General features: G+C 41.3%; 2 protein-coding genes across 3 annotated transcripts in view; both read left to right on the top strand.

Moving 5' to 3' along the window:
- Positions 1-307: 307 nt before the first annotated feature.
- Positions 308-1096, top strand: LOC102862249 (40S ribosomal protein S2-like; the record flags this gene model as incomplete). The annotated part of the gene is made up of 1 exon (XM_006886057.1): positions 308-1096. A coding segment is annotated over exon 1 (789 nt), but the record flags the coding sequence as incomplete, so codon positions are not given.
- A 2774-nt stretch (positions 1097-3870) lies between these two features.
- GNS (glucosamine (N-acetyl)-6-sulfatase) overlaps positions 3871-15160 on the top strand; it is a 45958-nt gene continuing 34668 nt past the window's right edge. The window contains exons 1-2 of one of the 2 annotated variants that reach the window (XM_006886055.1): positions 3871-4134; positions 10301-10360. In XM_006886055.1, the coding sequence (XP_006886117.1) occupies positions 3931-4134; positions 10301-10360 (264 nt within the window). In that variant the 5' untranslated portion in view covers positions 3871-3930. The remainder of the gene's footprint in view (positions 4135-10300; positions 10361-15160) is intronic. The other variant, XM_006886056.1, reaches the window with a different exon arrangement.

The following is a 15160-nucleotide window of genomic DNA, read 5'->3' as shown; positions in this document are numbered from 1 at the left end:
AAATGCCTTTGCATAGGCAATAAAATACAAATAGACATTCTTCTGGTATTCTCTGCTTTCAGCCAGGATCCATCTGACATCAGCAATGATAAACCTGGTGCTACAGGCTCTTCTAAATCCAGCTTAAACTTTGGGAAATTCTCTGTCAATGTACTGTTTCAGCTATTTTTGGAAGATCTTCAGCAATATTTTGCTTGCATGTGATATCAGTGATATTAATTTACAATTTCCACATTCTGTTATCATCCATGAAGAGGGGGGGAAGTCATTACAAAAAAGGAGTAGAGCTTTTCTGAGAAAACACCAAATGGTGGATGACGCCGGTGCAGCGGGAGGGCCTGGAGGCCCTGGGATGGGAGCCCGCGGCAGTTTCCGTGGAGGCTTCGGTAGCGGTCTGCGGGGTCGGGGCCACGGCCGTGGAGCTCGAGGAGGCAAAGCCGAGAACAAGGAGTGGCTCCCCATCACCAAACTGGGCCGCCTGGTGAAAGATATGAAGATTAAATCATTGGAGGAGATTTATCTCTTCTCCCTGCCCATCAAGGAATCTGAGATCATCGACTTCTTCCTGGGCATGTCCCTCAAGGATGAAGTGTTGAAAATCATGCCAGTGCAGAAGCAGACACGTGCTGGCCAGCGGACCAGGTTCAAGGCCTTTGTTGCCATCGGAGACTATAACGGCCAGGTTGGCTTGGGCGTCAAGTGCTCCAAGGAGGTGGCTACTGCTATCCGTGGGGCCATCATTCTAGCCAAGCTCTCCATTGTCCCTGTGCGGCGTGGCTACTGGGGGAACAAGATTGGCAAGCCTCACACTGTTCCCTGCAAGGTGACTGGGTGCTGTGGCTCTGTGTTGGTGCGTATGATCCCTGCACCCCGAGGCACTGGAATTGTCTCGGCCCCTGTGCATAAGAAGCTGTTGATGATGGCTGGAATTGATGACTGTTACACCTCAGCCAGGGGCTGCACAGCTACCCTGGGCAACTTTGCTAAGGCCACCTTTGATGCCATCTCAAAGACCTACAGCTATCTGACCCCAGATCTCTGGAAAGAGACGGTGTTCACGAAGTCTCCCTACCAGGAATTCACAGATCATCTTGTAAAGACTCCAGCTGTGGCCACCACCTAGTGGATTTTCTATAACAAATAAAGTGAACTATGTTCTTAAAAAAAAGAGTAGAGAGAAAGAACAAAAAGATTACAGAAGAGACTACAAAAATTGCATTAGATCTTCAAAAAGCAAAAAAGAAAAGGAAGAAATGCATAAAAGCTGAACTAAAGATTTCAAAGGGAAATTTGAGAAGATAAATCAAAATATTATAGCAAAATATGCAAAGATCCTGAGTCAGAGTTATTTCTCAAGCTTAAGGAACTAAAAAAAAAAAAATCACGCCTAGAGTTACAACATGGAGAGATGCTATGGGCAAAATCTTGAATGACCCAGGAAACATCCAAAGAAGATGAGCGGAAGGAATACACAGTATAACTGTTTTTGTTAAGTGCCATCAAGTCATAGCTGGCTCATAGTAACCCTGTGAACAAAAAATCTGAACATTTGTATAACTTTCATAGTTTCTCCAAGTTCATAGAGCTTCCAGAGGCAAGTTATTTCAGAAGTGGATGTCACTCCTGCTTCCAAGCTTGTTGACAGTGAAAACATTTCAGGAAGTACCTTATAAACAAAAGCCAATGATAATGAAGTATGACATTCAAGCTGCAGTGGCAAAAATACTAAAGCCCCAGGAATAGATGGAATATCAAATGACATGTTTCAACTAACAGATGTTGCCCTGGACATGCTCTCCATTCTGTGCCAGGAAATTAAGAGGACAGCTGTCTCGCCTACTGACTGGAAGAGATCCATATATGTCTTCATTCCAAGAAAGGTGGTCCAACAGAATGTGGAAATTATTTTCCAAGTTGTTGCTGTTGAGTGCCGTTGAGTCAAGTATGACTCATAGTGACCTTATAAACAAAAGATTTGATCCCTGTTCTCTGCTGCACCATCCTTACACCTCCTGACACACAAGAGCCCATTGCAGCAATCACCATGTCAATCTATCTGGTTTGAGGGTTTTCGTCTCCTTCAATGACCCTCCACCCTTCCCAGCATCATGTCCCTTTCCAAGAAAAAGCACCTCCTAACAACATGTCCAAAGTATGTGAGGGGGAAGCCTTATCATTCTTGTCCCCAAAGAGCACTTTGGCTGCACCCTCTCCAAGATATATCTGGTTTGTTCTCTTGGCCATCCATGGGATGGTAAGTGCTCTTCTTCTCCAACACCACAGCTTTTCAAAGGCATCAAATCTTTTCCTGTCATCTTTATTCATTGTCCAGCTCTCAAATGCTTATCAAGTAATCAGAAAGACTATCAGACGCGCCTTAGTCTTTAAACTGACATCACTACTCCGCAATAATTTGGAAAGGTCCATAACTGCAGATTCTAGTGCAATGTGTCTCCTTATTTCCTGATTGCTGGTACCAAGGGTGTTAATTGTGGATTCAAGCAAGATGAAGCTATTGGCAGTTTCAATCTCCTGCAGCGGAGGAGAACCCTGCTGAAGGATTTTCATGACACCTAGGTCAGGACGTGGACATGCTGGGATAAGGAAGATGTAGCTGAGAGATCTTCTAGCTGCCACACCGCTTGCGGCTCTGACTTTCACAGCCCCAGCCAGGGCCTGCTCCTGAGAAACACTGACAACACACCTTGTAATTGATTTCTGTTTTCTTCTCATCTTTTTGCTTTTTGTTTTCACCAGGGTAGAAGCCATAGTGAATTGGTTTCTGTTCAGGACTTTAAATTCCCCTGGATGGTTGTTGGGAGGGAGGGGCAGTTTTTTCTGAATGGCTTTTAATAGTATTAGACCATTACAACTTATGTAATTTCCAACAAAAAGCCTCTTAAAAAATAAATAAGCATTGGAGTGTTTTTTAAAAAAAAAAAAAGAAGAAGGAGCTTTAAAAAAACAAACCAAGAAGGAATTTTTCATTTTTCAAAGAGAGGAGCGAACTGGAGGGGAAGGGTGGGCAGGGAGAAAAGTGCAGCAACGAATGAATGGAAATCCAAAATATCTGTAAATGTTCATTAAAATTAATAATAAAAAATAATGTAAAAAAGGTGAACTGGAGGGGTGGTGGAGGAAAATGTGCAGCAATAAATGAATGAAAATTAAAAAAACAACGAAACAAAACACCATCAATTACAATAAACGTGTCAGAATATTATTAACTCGTTTTTGCTTTTTATACTATTATTATTATTACTACTACTATTATCGTTTTAACCATTTTGTTATGGGTTAAACAGATATACATCAAGCTCAGAATAGTCAACATTGTTCTAAATTGTAAAGCTGAGGAAAAAGAAAATGTTAATACCTACTTTTCAAGTTGGAGAGAAAATTAATTAATTGATTAGGCATAAGGGCTCTCAGTAAGTTAAGTATTTGTTGACTTGGGAATAAATACAATAGAGTTCAGCCTAACTACCAGCTGATCTTAATTATCAAGTTTCTCTTTTCCCTCCGCGGGCTGCTGTTTCATAACTCTCTTCCCTCTGATCTTCTCCCCACTTCAGTCTCTCTACTATGCTCTACCAGAACTTGAGTGGAGCTTCAGCCTGGCATAAACCCAATCTTCTCACCAGCTCCTTTATCAGTTTTGCAGCCACTTTCCAGGGTTTTCCTCCCCGGCTCCCGCCCGCAGCCCCCGCCCGACTCCGCCCAGCCCGCGACCGCCCCTCACGTGACCACGCGGCGTGCTCCGCCCCCTGCCTGGCTCACGTGATCGCGCCTGGGGAGAAAACGCCTGACCGCCCCCCCAACCCCGGCCTTCACTGCACAGCCTTCTCCTTCTGAGACTCATCACTCTGTCCTTCCCGCCACCTGCGCGCCCCTCTACCGTCCCGGGGCACCCCCGGCGCCCTGTCCGCCATGCGGCACCAGCCTCTGGCCCCAGGTGGGCCTTGGCGGGGCAGTCCCCTTCGCCTGCCCGCCTGCAGTGGCTGCAGCCTAGCGTTGCTGCTGCTGCTGACCCTAGACAGTTGCTTAGGGGTCTCCAGGGTGGCGGCGGGCTCTCGGAGGCCCAATGTGGTGCTGCTGCTCACAGACGACCAAGACGAAGTGCTCGGCGGCATGGTAACTCTTCTCTCTTTCAGCCCCGCCCCCTCCGCTTTCCTGCACTGACTCTTGTTTCTTGCTCTCTTTCCCCTTCCTCATCCACAGTCCGCGAACTGGTTAGCCCGGGTTTGGTTTTGGTTTTGCCATGCGAGGCCCATGTACGCATATTTTCATTGTCTCTCCCTTTTCCTGCTCGCTCGCTCTTGTATACACATACTCACTCGCACTCATATACACATCCCACGTCTCATCCTGTACGTGGGGATTCTAATCAAGATCTTGCTGCATCTTCGGGAGTTTGCCTCTCAAATCTCAAGATAAATGTGGACGCGTTGGGGGGTGGGTTGAGCTAATGAGGAGCAGGTGCTGGCCAAGACCACACTAGTCCTGTTTTTGTTTTGAATCAGACCACTGATAAAGCCCCCATTAATAAGGGACCTAGGCCACCTCTGCATTTGTGGTTACAGCCTATGTCCCTGATGTTTATAAAGTAAATGCTGAAATGAACTAATCGAGTAGATAGGCTGTCAAGCTCTTCCGAGTGAGCTTTTCCTCATAAACCCCAAGAAAATTCAATTTGCTTAATTGAACACCTGGCTGATCAGTGTTCCATTTTGTATCACGAGTGCTGTCTGCCAGGAGAATTCATTCTTTCCCAAAGCTAATTTGCTTCTGCTATTTCCAGCACCAAAAACTTAACTCTTTGCGCCCAAGTAGGAACCAACTCATAGTCCATCTCCCTGGTTAGGTTTCAAGGAGTAAATAGCATGAGAGAAGATTTCCCATCTGCTGGTGGATTTGAACAGCAACTCCATATGGACTAGGCCACTAAAGCTCCTTACTGTCATTTTATCAAAAACTCATTGCTTTTGAATTGGAACTGACTCAGAGTTGACTGTAGCTGGTTTTCTGAGCCTGCAAATCGCATGGGAGGAGAGTGCCCCCTTGAAGCGCTGGTGTTTTCAAATCACCAGAGAGGTACTTGTTTTGAGCGAGACACCCTCTGGACAACTGAAGTGCACAGAGTGGCTTGCCAGAGGTCACAGGAACAGTTCAGGTAGAGTTAGCTGCTCACTTTGTTTAGTTCTCTTTTTTGCTTGTGACTGAGATATGAAAATACTTTGAGCAAGAAGTTCCCAACTTTTCCTGTGTGGCAACACCCTACCTCAGTGTCCTTTAAACTGCTGCTTTCAACCCATAATGGAATCGTAAAATCATTATGTAGCCAGAGTATTTTTGCATTCTTGTGGGATAGAGTAGGCTAGAATCGTCTCTGTATTATATGGAATAAAAGTAGCAGATCTATAGGAATAGATAAACCTGGATTATGAAGGTAAATTGTATTTCTTCCCTGGGACTGTGTTGTAGTGTATGAGGGTCTTTCCTAGCTAATGATGAAGATGTTTGTGTTTTGATACTTCATCTGACAACGACATATGCCTCATTGTCATTTTATTTCTGCTCAGCTTCATTGGCATCATAGAACCTCAAATTAATTTCCTGTTTTCACTAACTTTATGAGGGGAAGTCACATCTTTTTCTAGTTGTTTAATAACCTGATAGTACAAACACTAATTTGGTGTGGATTTTTCCTTGGTTTTGTCACCATTCCAACCACTGTACATACTCATTTTGTTTTTTAAATTTCATTTGTGTCCTTTAGCCAGAAAATGCTAATCTTGTCATAAACTAATAATTCATAGACTACAGTTTTAACTAAGAGGTTAAGCTCATATGTCTTTGTTTAAATCCAAGGTCACAACTCACATCTGATATTCAGAATTCAATTCCTTCCATTTCCATAAGAAATAACTCAGTATATAACTGTGTATATTTCAGATTTCTTCTTTTTTGACATGTTAATCCTGTCTGATTTTTAAATCTTTAGCAGTCTGTAGGTGTTGTTCTAGGGAGAGGAACTAAATTCGAGAGGTGGAAAAACAGATTTAATGTTTCAAGTCCAGTCCTGAGAACCCTGGGCTGTCTTGTAATCTGTAGCTGGTCATTCTACCACTGCGTGTCAAACAGAGTCACTAGGTGGAGGAGGTAATTAATGTACTTGACTAAAGTCTTCCTAGAGACCTGATGATCTACTTAGGAAATATCAGCCCTTGAAAACTGTATGGATTCTCTTGACTATCCTGGGACTGTGTGATGGATTACCCATTACATTTTCAAAGTATCTTTTAAATAAGTTCGAGTATATTTTGTACTTTAGAAGAAGGATCGATGCCTTTGAGTTGTGGTGTGCTTGAAAAATGTGTTGATCGTACTGTGGACTGCCAGGAGATCAAAGTGATCTGTCCTGGAGAGGGTGAAACTTCAGGTACTCCCTGAAGGCAAAGATTTTGAAGCTCTGCCTCACATACTTTGGGCACGTGGCCAGGAGACCAGTCCTGGGAGAAAGATACCACGTTTGAAAGACCGCACAGGCGAGGAAGACCCAGGATGAGATGGATTGGCCCAGTGATAAGAGAAATGGGATTAGGTCTGTCAGAAATGATGAGATTGGCTCAGAATAGGGCAAGGTTCATAGAGCTAATGTACATAGGGTCACCATGAATCGCAGGCACATAACAACTCAATGGCACATCACAAGTGTTCTTAGGTTTCCCACTATCTGTATGAAACAATGAGGAAAAGTTATTCATACAGTGTTAGAATCTTCTTAATCAAGTTTTGTATTTGGATAATCAGTCTTTTTTTAAAAAAAATTTTTTTACAGAGGTTTTGGATTTCCATTCATTCATTGCCGCAATTTTCTCCCTGCCCACCCCTCCCCACCAGCTCGCTTCCCCCTCCGAAGAGAGAAAAAAGAAAAAAGAAAAAAAATTCCTTCATTACTGTACAATTCCCACGTCCCTCCCCCCCACCCCCCAATAATCAGTCTTTAAGAAATTACTAAACAACAAAATATACTTATAACTCATATGGTCTCATGCAGACCTCATCTTCCACAACTGTGTGACTGAAAGAACTAGAGGGTGCCTGGCAGCCACCACTGACCACTCTAGAAATGTTCATAGTTGAAGCAATAGACTGGATGGAAAATGGGAAACAAAACTAAAACCCATAAATAGGGCCAGACTTACACACCAAATAGAGACTGATGGAATCCCTGAGACTATGGCCTTTCATCACCTTTTAAACCTTAAAGAAACTCATCCCTGTGGCTCAGCTTTCAAAGAAAAATGCACAAAACTAAGGATAACAGAGGAAGAATCTATTCCTCTTGAGTTGTGGTGTTGGAGAAAAATACTGAATATCCCAAGAACTGCCAATAGAATGAATAAATATGTCTTGGAGAAGGTGCATCCAGAGTGCTCCTTAGAGATAAAAATGGTGAAACTTCATCTTACATATATTGGGTATGTTGTTGGGGGCCAGGCTTTTGGAAGAGGACATACTTGAAAAGGTGGAGGATTAATGAAAGAGACGAAGACCCTTAAGATGGATTGCCAGAGTGGCTATAGGAATGGGCTCGAGTGTGTGAGGAATGGTGAGGATGGAGCAGGACAGGGCAGAGTTCAGGTCTTCTAGTCACAGGGTCGTGGTGATTCATGGTCTATGCAACTGACAAATACAATATAGGGTATGTGACCAGCAACACCAGGGAGGCACTAACTCTCTAGAATAGTCACCTAAGATCAAAAGGGCTGCATCTGCCCATGAATAAAGTTCAGGATGCAGGAAAGGATAGGATAGAGGGATTAATGGTCGTGAAACCCAGGAGGAAGTAGGAAGATTGTAGTTAAATTATTAATATAAAACAAGCTATAGATGAGTATGAGTTGTACTCTACTCAGTGGCACCTCACAGCAACAGCAGTCACAAAACGAAATGTGTATGAACGGAAAACCATTTTACTTTGTAAACTTTTGCTTAGGTCATGATTTATTATAAAGTAAATTAGCATAACATTTAGCATTACTGGTATGTTAATACATTTAAGATGGACTTACCCAAAAAAGAAAGCTTTTGATGTAACTAGCTACTGGGATGTATTTATAAAAAATTGCAATACATTTCTGTTGGAATATGGCACCGCAAACCCCCTCAGATGGTCTTGGATTCCCAGGTTGTTAATAATCACAGTGAACTGACAGTGGACTTAAACAAGGTGAAGCTCGTAACAGTGTAAAATGGGAAGGTTTTGATCTATTGTTCATAGTGTCACTGTGAGCCATAACTTGGCATTACCTAACAGCGACAAAGTGCTGAAGGGCAATGATGTCAGTGTAGACACTAAGGTGTGCCAGATCTAGGACATTGTCTCCTCAGTTACTTGATACTCATCAGAGAACTGTACATTGACTAAGGGTGAAAGAAGAAGAATCAATGTCTTTGAGTTGTGGTGCTGGAGAAGAGTAGAGAACAAACAGATCTGTCTTGGAGAGAGTGAAACCAAGTTTCTCCTTGGAGGCTAGGATTTTGAAGCTCCATCTTACATACTTTGGGCATGTGGCCAGTAGGGGACCAGTCCTGGGAGAAGGACATCATACTGGGAAGGATGGAGTCACAGCAAAGGATAGGAAGGCCCCAGATGACATGGATTGACCCAGTACCTGGGATAATGGGGGTAAATGTGTTGGAGTCAGTGAGACTGGCTTGGCTCAGGACAGAGCAGTGTTCAAAGCTATCATACATAGGGTCTCTGTGAGTGGTAGTTGACTCGATACATAACACACAAATGGGCTGCCTCAGTAGTACTTTCTTGCTGTCTGTAATCTGAATAAAGACTCTTAGAGCTTCTTTTACTTGTATTTCAATAACCACCTTTAAACATCTGTTCTCTACATTTTGAAGTAATTGGTTTTTGTACATGTCAGAGTCTTAGATTTTGAATGAAAGCGAGAAAGCAAGGATATAGAGAGTGGCTTTTGTCCTGTATTTGGCCAGGTTCTGCACACACCTCTTCTCCACCCGTTTCAGGCTCAATTCTGCAGTGATACTCGGTAACCTTTTAGGCAAAAAGGGTGCCTCTATGGGCCACCACTATGGACCTGATTATTGGGTGCGCTCTGAGCCCTGGGGCCTTGCCTGACTTCCAGAATCCAAGCTCTCTTTTATTTCTGTTTTCTCATCAACATATTTTTTTAGGAAACTGTCAACAGACATCAGCCAAAATGCAGCCCAAAGGCAGGGCTGATGTTTAAAATTCACCAAGGATCAGGTTATTGGTGGTTATTTTTTCTTCTTTCACCCTTTCACGTTTTCTCTGTTTGAAAATTAGTTTTCTCGATTAGATAAAATAAAATCACAAATTGTCTTCATTTTTAAAATGGTAATTGAAAGGAACTGTCCTTTTTAATATTTTCTTAATTTTATCCGAGATTGTGTTATGACAAAATCTTATTCTACATTCCACTCCTGCTGTGTAGCTGTCTTGTTAAAAGGGTGTTTTCTCTTTGCTTTCCTTCATGTTGAATTATAGAAGAACATCTAGCCTTCTATGTTTTAATGCATGTAAAGCACCATTTCTATTTTGGAACACTATTGTATAGAATGGATTGGTTTGGGCTGTGTAGAAAGCCACAGATATGTATTTTTCCCACATTGTATCTTATATGGCAATGAGGTTTTTTAGTATTTGACTATTTTAATATTGGGCATAAAGTTTAAACTTTGTGAGTGACTAACAGCTGAAGAAATGACATCTGATTTGTATATTAAAGCTTACATTATACTGTCAGATTATTGCATCCTTTGAATGGACTGTTTTCCATATGTACATATTGTGGTCACAAAGTTTTTCTTATGCCTTATTTTAATTTATATTTAAGGTAAAATGAAATAAAATATTTTACCATAGTCCTAAAAAAAAACCAACATATTTTTTTTGCCTATCTACTGCATAAAGTGCCTGTTTACGAATAAAAAAAGGGTCGTAAAATTTTGTTACACTGAAATCAGCATTCCTGGAATGATGTAGTCAGTTGTGGATGCCCCTTGCTAGAAGTATTCTGTTCCCCCCTATCTTTTGCACTGGGTCCCACTGAATAGACAGATCTGTCTGGGTCATTTCTGAAATCATACTAGAGCTATCTTAGCCAAGTCATGCGTCAAATTGATCTGACCACCAGGAATGAAATATTTGGGTAGCTTGCAAGAAAACAGTCATTCTGGTTTGTATGATTGGTTTACTAGAAAAAAATTGTTTAACTGCTGATTCCTTGTTTTACAGACACCCCTGAAGAAAACCAAGGCCCTCATCGGAGAGATGGGAATGACTTTCTCCAGTGCTGTAAGTTTTAAAGCTAGGTTGACTTTTCCAGACTTTTGTGGTTATGTTTGTGGTTTTTTTTTTTAAAGTGTCTTCTGGATTATTCCTGATGTAATCTACATGCTTGTTTGTTTTGTTTGTTTCTCTAGTTAAATGCTTGGTCTAAATAGACTTTATTTAATGTGCAGTAAGTTGCATTCACCCATTATTATTAATGCAGCTTGATTGTATGTTTGTTTGATCTCTTGACTGCCAAAGTGGCTAGAAATCTTTTATTTCCTTTTCTTTGGCGCTGGGTGTTGGTGCATATATTTGCATGATGGTGGTATTCACTGGACTTCCTTGTATCCATATGGATATTATCCTGTCACTCACAATATTATATTTTAAGATGGATCTAAAAATGACTTTTTTTCTAACTATGAAAGAAACCCCATTTTTCTTCACCTTTTCATCTCCAGCATCGTTGATCATATGTAATTGTCTGACTCAAAATGTCCCTTGCTAGTCCATCTCATTTTGCCAATACCTAGTATGTCATTATTTGTGCGTTCCATTTCTTTCATAACAATATACAATTTTTCTACCTTCGTGGTCTCACATTCCATGTTCTAGTCACTAATCACAACTGTTCTCATCCTTTGTGTTTCCATACTTGAGGGCTCAGCCTCAGTTGCCATATCTGCTGGTCTAAGTGTGCTCTGTTGTGCACAGGGTTTTCAAAGGCCTACTATTTTGGAAGTGGATGGCCAATCCTCCTTCCTAGTCTGTCTCAATTTGAATGCTCAGATTTAAAACATTATCTGACAGACAGACATTTTATGGAAAGGAGCAGATCAGAGATGTTTCCCAAGTGTAGAAATAACCAATAGATTCAGTGTTGTTCCCACTTTTAACACGTGTGTCTGGACCCACCCCATTCCCTGCTCCACCAGCATTTTGTTCTAGTTCCACCTACTCTATTCAACACCTGTCTCTCTCTATCCAGCCCTTGATGTGATGGCTTATATCTTAAGCTTTCTGGGCTTCTGTGTGATTTCTGAACACCTCAAGCTGCTGTGAGCAGCCAGGAAATTAAAAGACAAATTGCATTGGGAAAATCTGCTGTCAGAGGCCTCTCCAAAGTACTGAAGAGCAGTGATATCAGTCTGGAGACTAAGGTGCACCTGATCCAAGCCATAGGCTTTGCAGTTGCTTGCTATGCATTAGAAAGCTAGACAGTGACTAGGGGTGATAGAAGGAGAATTGATGCCTTTGAGCTGTGGTGCTGGAGAAGAGTATTAAATATACCATGGACTGCTAGAAACACAAACAGGTTTATCCTAGAGAGGGTAAGACCAGGCTGCTCCTTGGAGGCAAGGGTTCTGAAGCCTCATCTGACATACTTTGGACATGTTGCAAGGAGGGACCAATCCTTGGAGAGGGACGTCATGCTTGGGAGAGTGGAGGGACAGCACAAGAGAGATGGATTAATTCAGTGACCGGGGCAGTGGGGATAGGTGTGTCAGAGACAATAAGATTGGCACAGGATAGAGCAGGGTTCAGGGCTGTTGTACATAGGGTTGCTATGAGTCACAGGCAACTTGTCGGCACATAACAACAAGTTGCTTTTAATTGAAATGTTTCTTTTTATTCATTAAAAATAAATTGCAGTTATTTTCTAAACCAATTTTTTCCACAACTTGAAACCAGAGAAACTTACTTTAAGGTTTGAAAGTAGATTTGAGAGCTAAGTAACATTTATGCTTGATAAACTATTCCATGGTAGAAATTTGCAGACCATTTGACAAAGTTGTATTAACACTGAGCCTCCCCAACAAAGGACTTCAAAAAATAAGCATACATGCTCTGATTTTCTATGTAAATGCAGATGGGAAGATGCAAAATAAAATACTGATGAACTGATTTCAGGAACCATGTACCATGACCACATAGATGATATTCTAGGAAAGAATTGCTTCATTATGAGAGTGATGACCACCAGACTGTTGTGTTTAAGAGAGAGAGTTTAGAGCCAGATTACCTAATTTTAAATAATCTCAGTCTGTCTCTGTTTTCTAGACTCCTTGAGCAGATTATTTAACCTCCCTGGCCTTTGATTTCCCTGTTTGTGTATGCGAGCAATAATACCTGCCTCTGTTTTTGTGATCAGTGCCTTACAGTTATCTAGTAGTAATGTTGATATTTGTTTACCAATATGATAACAATAAAGAAATGAAAGAAGAAGTTTCTCATTTCATGTACTTGAAAGACCTAACAATTTTGTCTTTTCCTAGTCATCTTTTAAACTGGTAGGAGAACGTATCCTTATTATAATGAATATTTCAAGCAAATAATGCACCTTACGATGAAAAGCGAGGATTATTGCTCTTAGAGTTGAAACAAGGGCCTAATAACTCTCAGTAACATTGTTCAGGAAAGGCCACTGTTTACCATAAGGCTTATGGAAGAGATAAACTGTTGGAAAAATGACAAAATTATTTTTTCCAATAGTTTTATTTTTCTACCTAGAAAACGCCTAGAAGAATTATAGCAAAACTTTTATTATTGTTATAATTTGTTGTTGTATCCCAGCAAATTGGAGCTGACCCATAGTTGACCCTCCAGCGAGTTTTCAGAAGTTAATCACACAGAAAGAGGTTGCCCATCCTTCTGTCACTGATAAAATTAACTAAATATAACTCAGTTAGGTAAAAATAAAAAGAACTTTCTTCCATAAAACAAGTTTGAGAAATAGAAGAACAGGCAAGAAGATCCCATTCATGTAGTAGCAAAATTTCAACTTTCTGGACTAAGTATATAGATATATAGTTTTCTGTGAGAAGATACATTATAAAATATTTAATAAGAAGCCCAGCAGAAGTTTTTTCTAGACACAGTTAATTGATACCAGAAATTACTTGAAATAATAAATTATTGTTGTTGTTATGTGCCGTCGAGTCACCTGCGACTCATAGCGACCTTATAAATAGGTAAAAATAATCAGGATAAATTTTTTAAAAAGAAAAACTTTTAATGTAATGTGTAAGTACAGAAAACTTATTACTACCTACCATAAAATAAAAAGCAGAGAACTGTCTATAAAAACTAGGGAAGTGAAACATCTAACCAAATTAAAAGGAAAATGGGAAGTGTCTATCACATGACTGAATTCTTCCTCACCTTAAATCTTGCATAATAACAACCCAACACCAGAAGAGGAAAAATGGGCAAAACATATGAAAAAACGGTTCATATGAGCGGAATTAATGAGTATATCTTTGGAGGTTCAGCTTCAGAAATATTAAAAAAATATAAATTCCTATTGTTAGGTGCCATCGAGTCAAGTAGGACTTATAGCAATCCTGTGAACAATAGATCTGAACCCTGTCCTATCCTGTGCCATCCTATCATCTCTGACACACTTGAGCCTGCTGCTGCAGTCACTGTGCCAGTCTGTCTCATTTGAGGATCTTCCTATCTCACTGATCCTCCACCTTTCCAAGCATGATGTCTCTTTCTAAGGAATAGCTTCTACCAGCAGCATGCCCAGAGTATTGAATGACATCTTCTCATCCTTACTTCCAAGGAACATTCTGGTAGCACGTTTTTCTTTTGTGTCTAATTTTGCAAAGGTGTTCCAGAAGGGGCTTTCATTTCTTGTGATTGATAGTATAAACCAATATTAACTCTCTATAAAAGGACTTGGTAATGAATATTAAAAGTTGTACAAATAGTGATAGCATGTAGTTATTGCTAGGTGCTATCAAGTCATCTCCCACTAATTATTGTTGTTATGTACCATTGAGTTGGAACAAACCCATATCTGACCCTCCAGCAGATATTCATAGAAAGTAAACTGCATAAGGGGAACTGCCCATCTGTCTTCCTTGGAACAGCTGGTAGATTCATACCTTGTGTTTTGGGGTTGGTAGGGCATCTGTTAGGCCACTGAAGCTCCTTTCCCATTAAGAGCAATCCTATGTTTACTCTCAGCTTATTGTTGTCCAGCCAGAACCAACTCATAGCTGACCCTCCATTGAGGGTATAAATCACCTGGAAGGAGATTGACCATCTTTCTCAGAGCCTCCAATGAATTCAAACCACCAAAGATATGTGGCCTTTGACTTAGCAAGGCAACAACCTGCACAGTGTGCAATCAGAACTACCTACTCTATGTACAATGGAAAGAAACTCGACTCAGTACCTGCACCTTCCTCTAAGTGGGTGCTGTATCTGGCCCCCTGTTGGAGCCACTGTGGCAATCTATCTCTCTGAAGATCTTTCTCTTTTTTGCTCTCTGCTTTATCAATTTATTATCCTTCTCTATGCCTTACTCCTGCCTGATAACATGTTTTAAGTATCTTGCATAATGGAAATCTTGCCATCCGTGCATTCTGGTTACACTACTTTTAAGACAATTTGTTCTTCTGTAAATCCACAGTATATCCAGTATTTTATGCTAACACCATAATTCAAAGGCATGGTATACAACAACAATTCTTTTTTTCAGTCTTCCTTATTTATTGTCCAACTTTTGCCTCTGTCTCGGATAACAGCAGAAGGAGGCATCTTCCAGGTCAGACCCAGCGAAACCCGGCCAGAGAGGGAGGCAGGAGGCGTCACTGGGCAAGGTCACCTCGGATAACAGCAGAAGGAGGTGTCTTCCAGGTCAGACCCAGCGAAACCCGGCCAGAGAGGGAGGCAGGAGGCGTCACTGGGCAAGGTCACCTCGGATAACAGCAGAAGGAGGCGTCTTCCAGGTCAGACCCGGCGAAACCGGGCCAGAGAGGGAGGCAGGAGGCGTCACTGGGCAAGGTCACCTTGGATAACAGCAGAAGG

Source organism: Elephantulus edwardii, unplaced genomic scaffold (assembly GCF_000299155.1).
Source record: "Elephantulus edwardii isolate Elephantulus edwardi_28Jun2011 unplaced genomic scaffold, EleEdw1.0 scaffold00047, whole genome shotgun sequence".
Classification (NCBI taxonomy): Eukaryota; Metazoa; Chordata; class Mammalia; order Macroscelidea; family Macroscelididae; genus Elephantulus; species Elephantulus edwardii.
The sequence above is the reverse complement of the archived record's forward strand: the minus strand, read 5'-3'. Positions and strand labels throughout refer to the sequence as shown.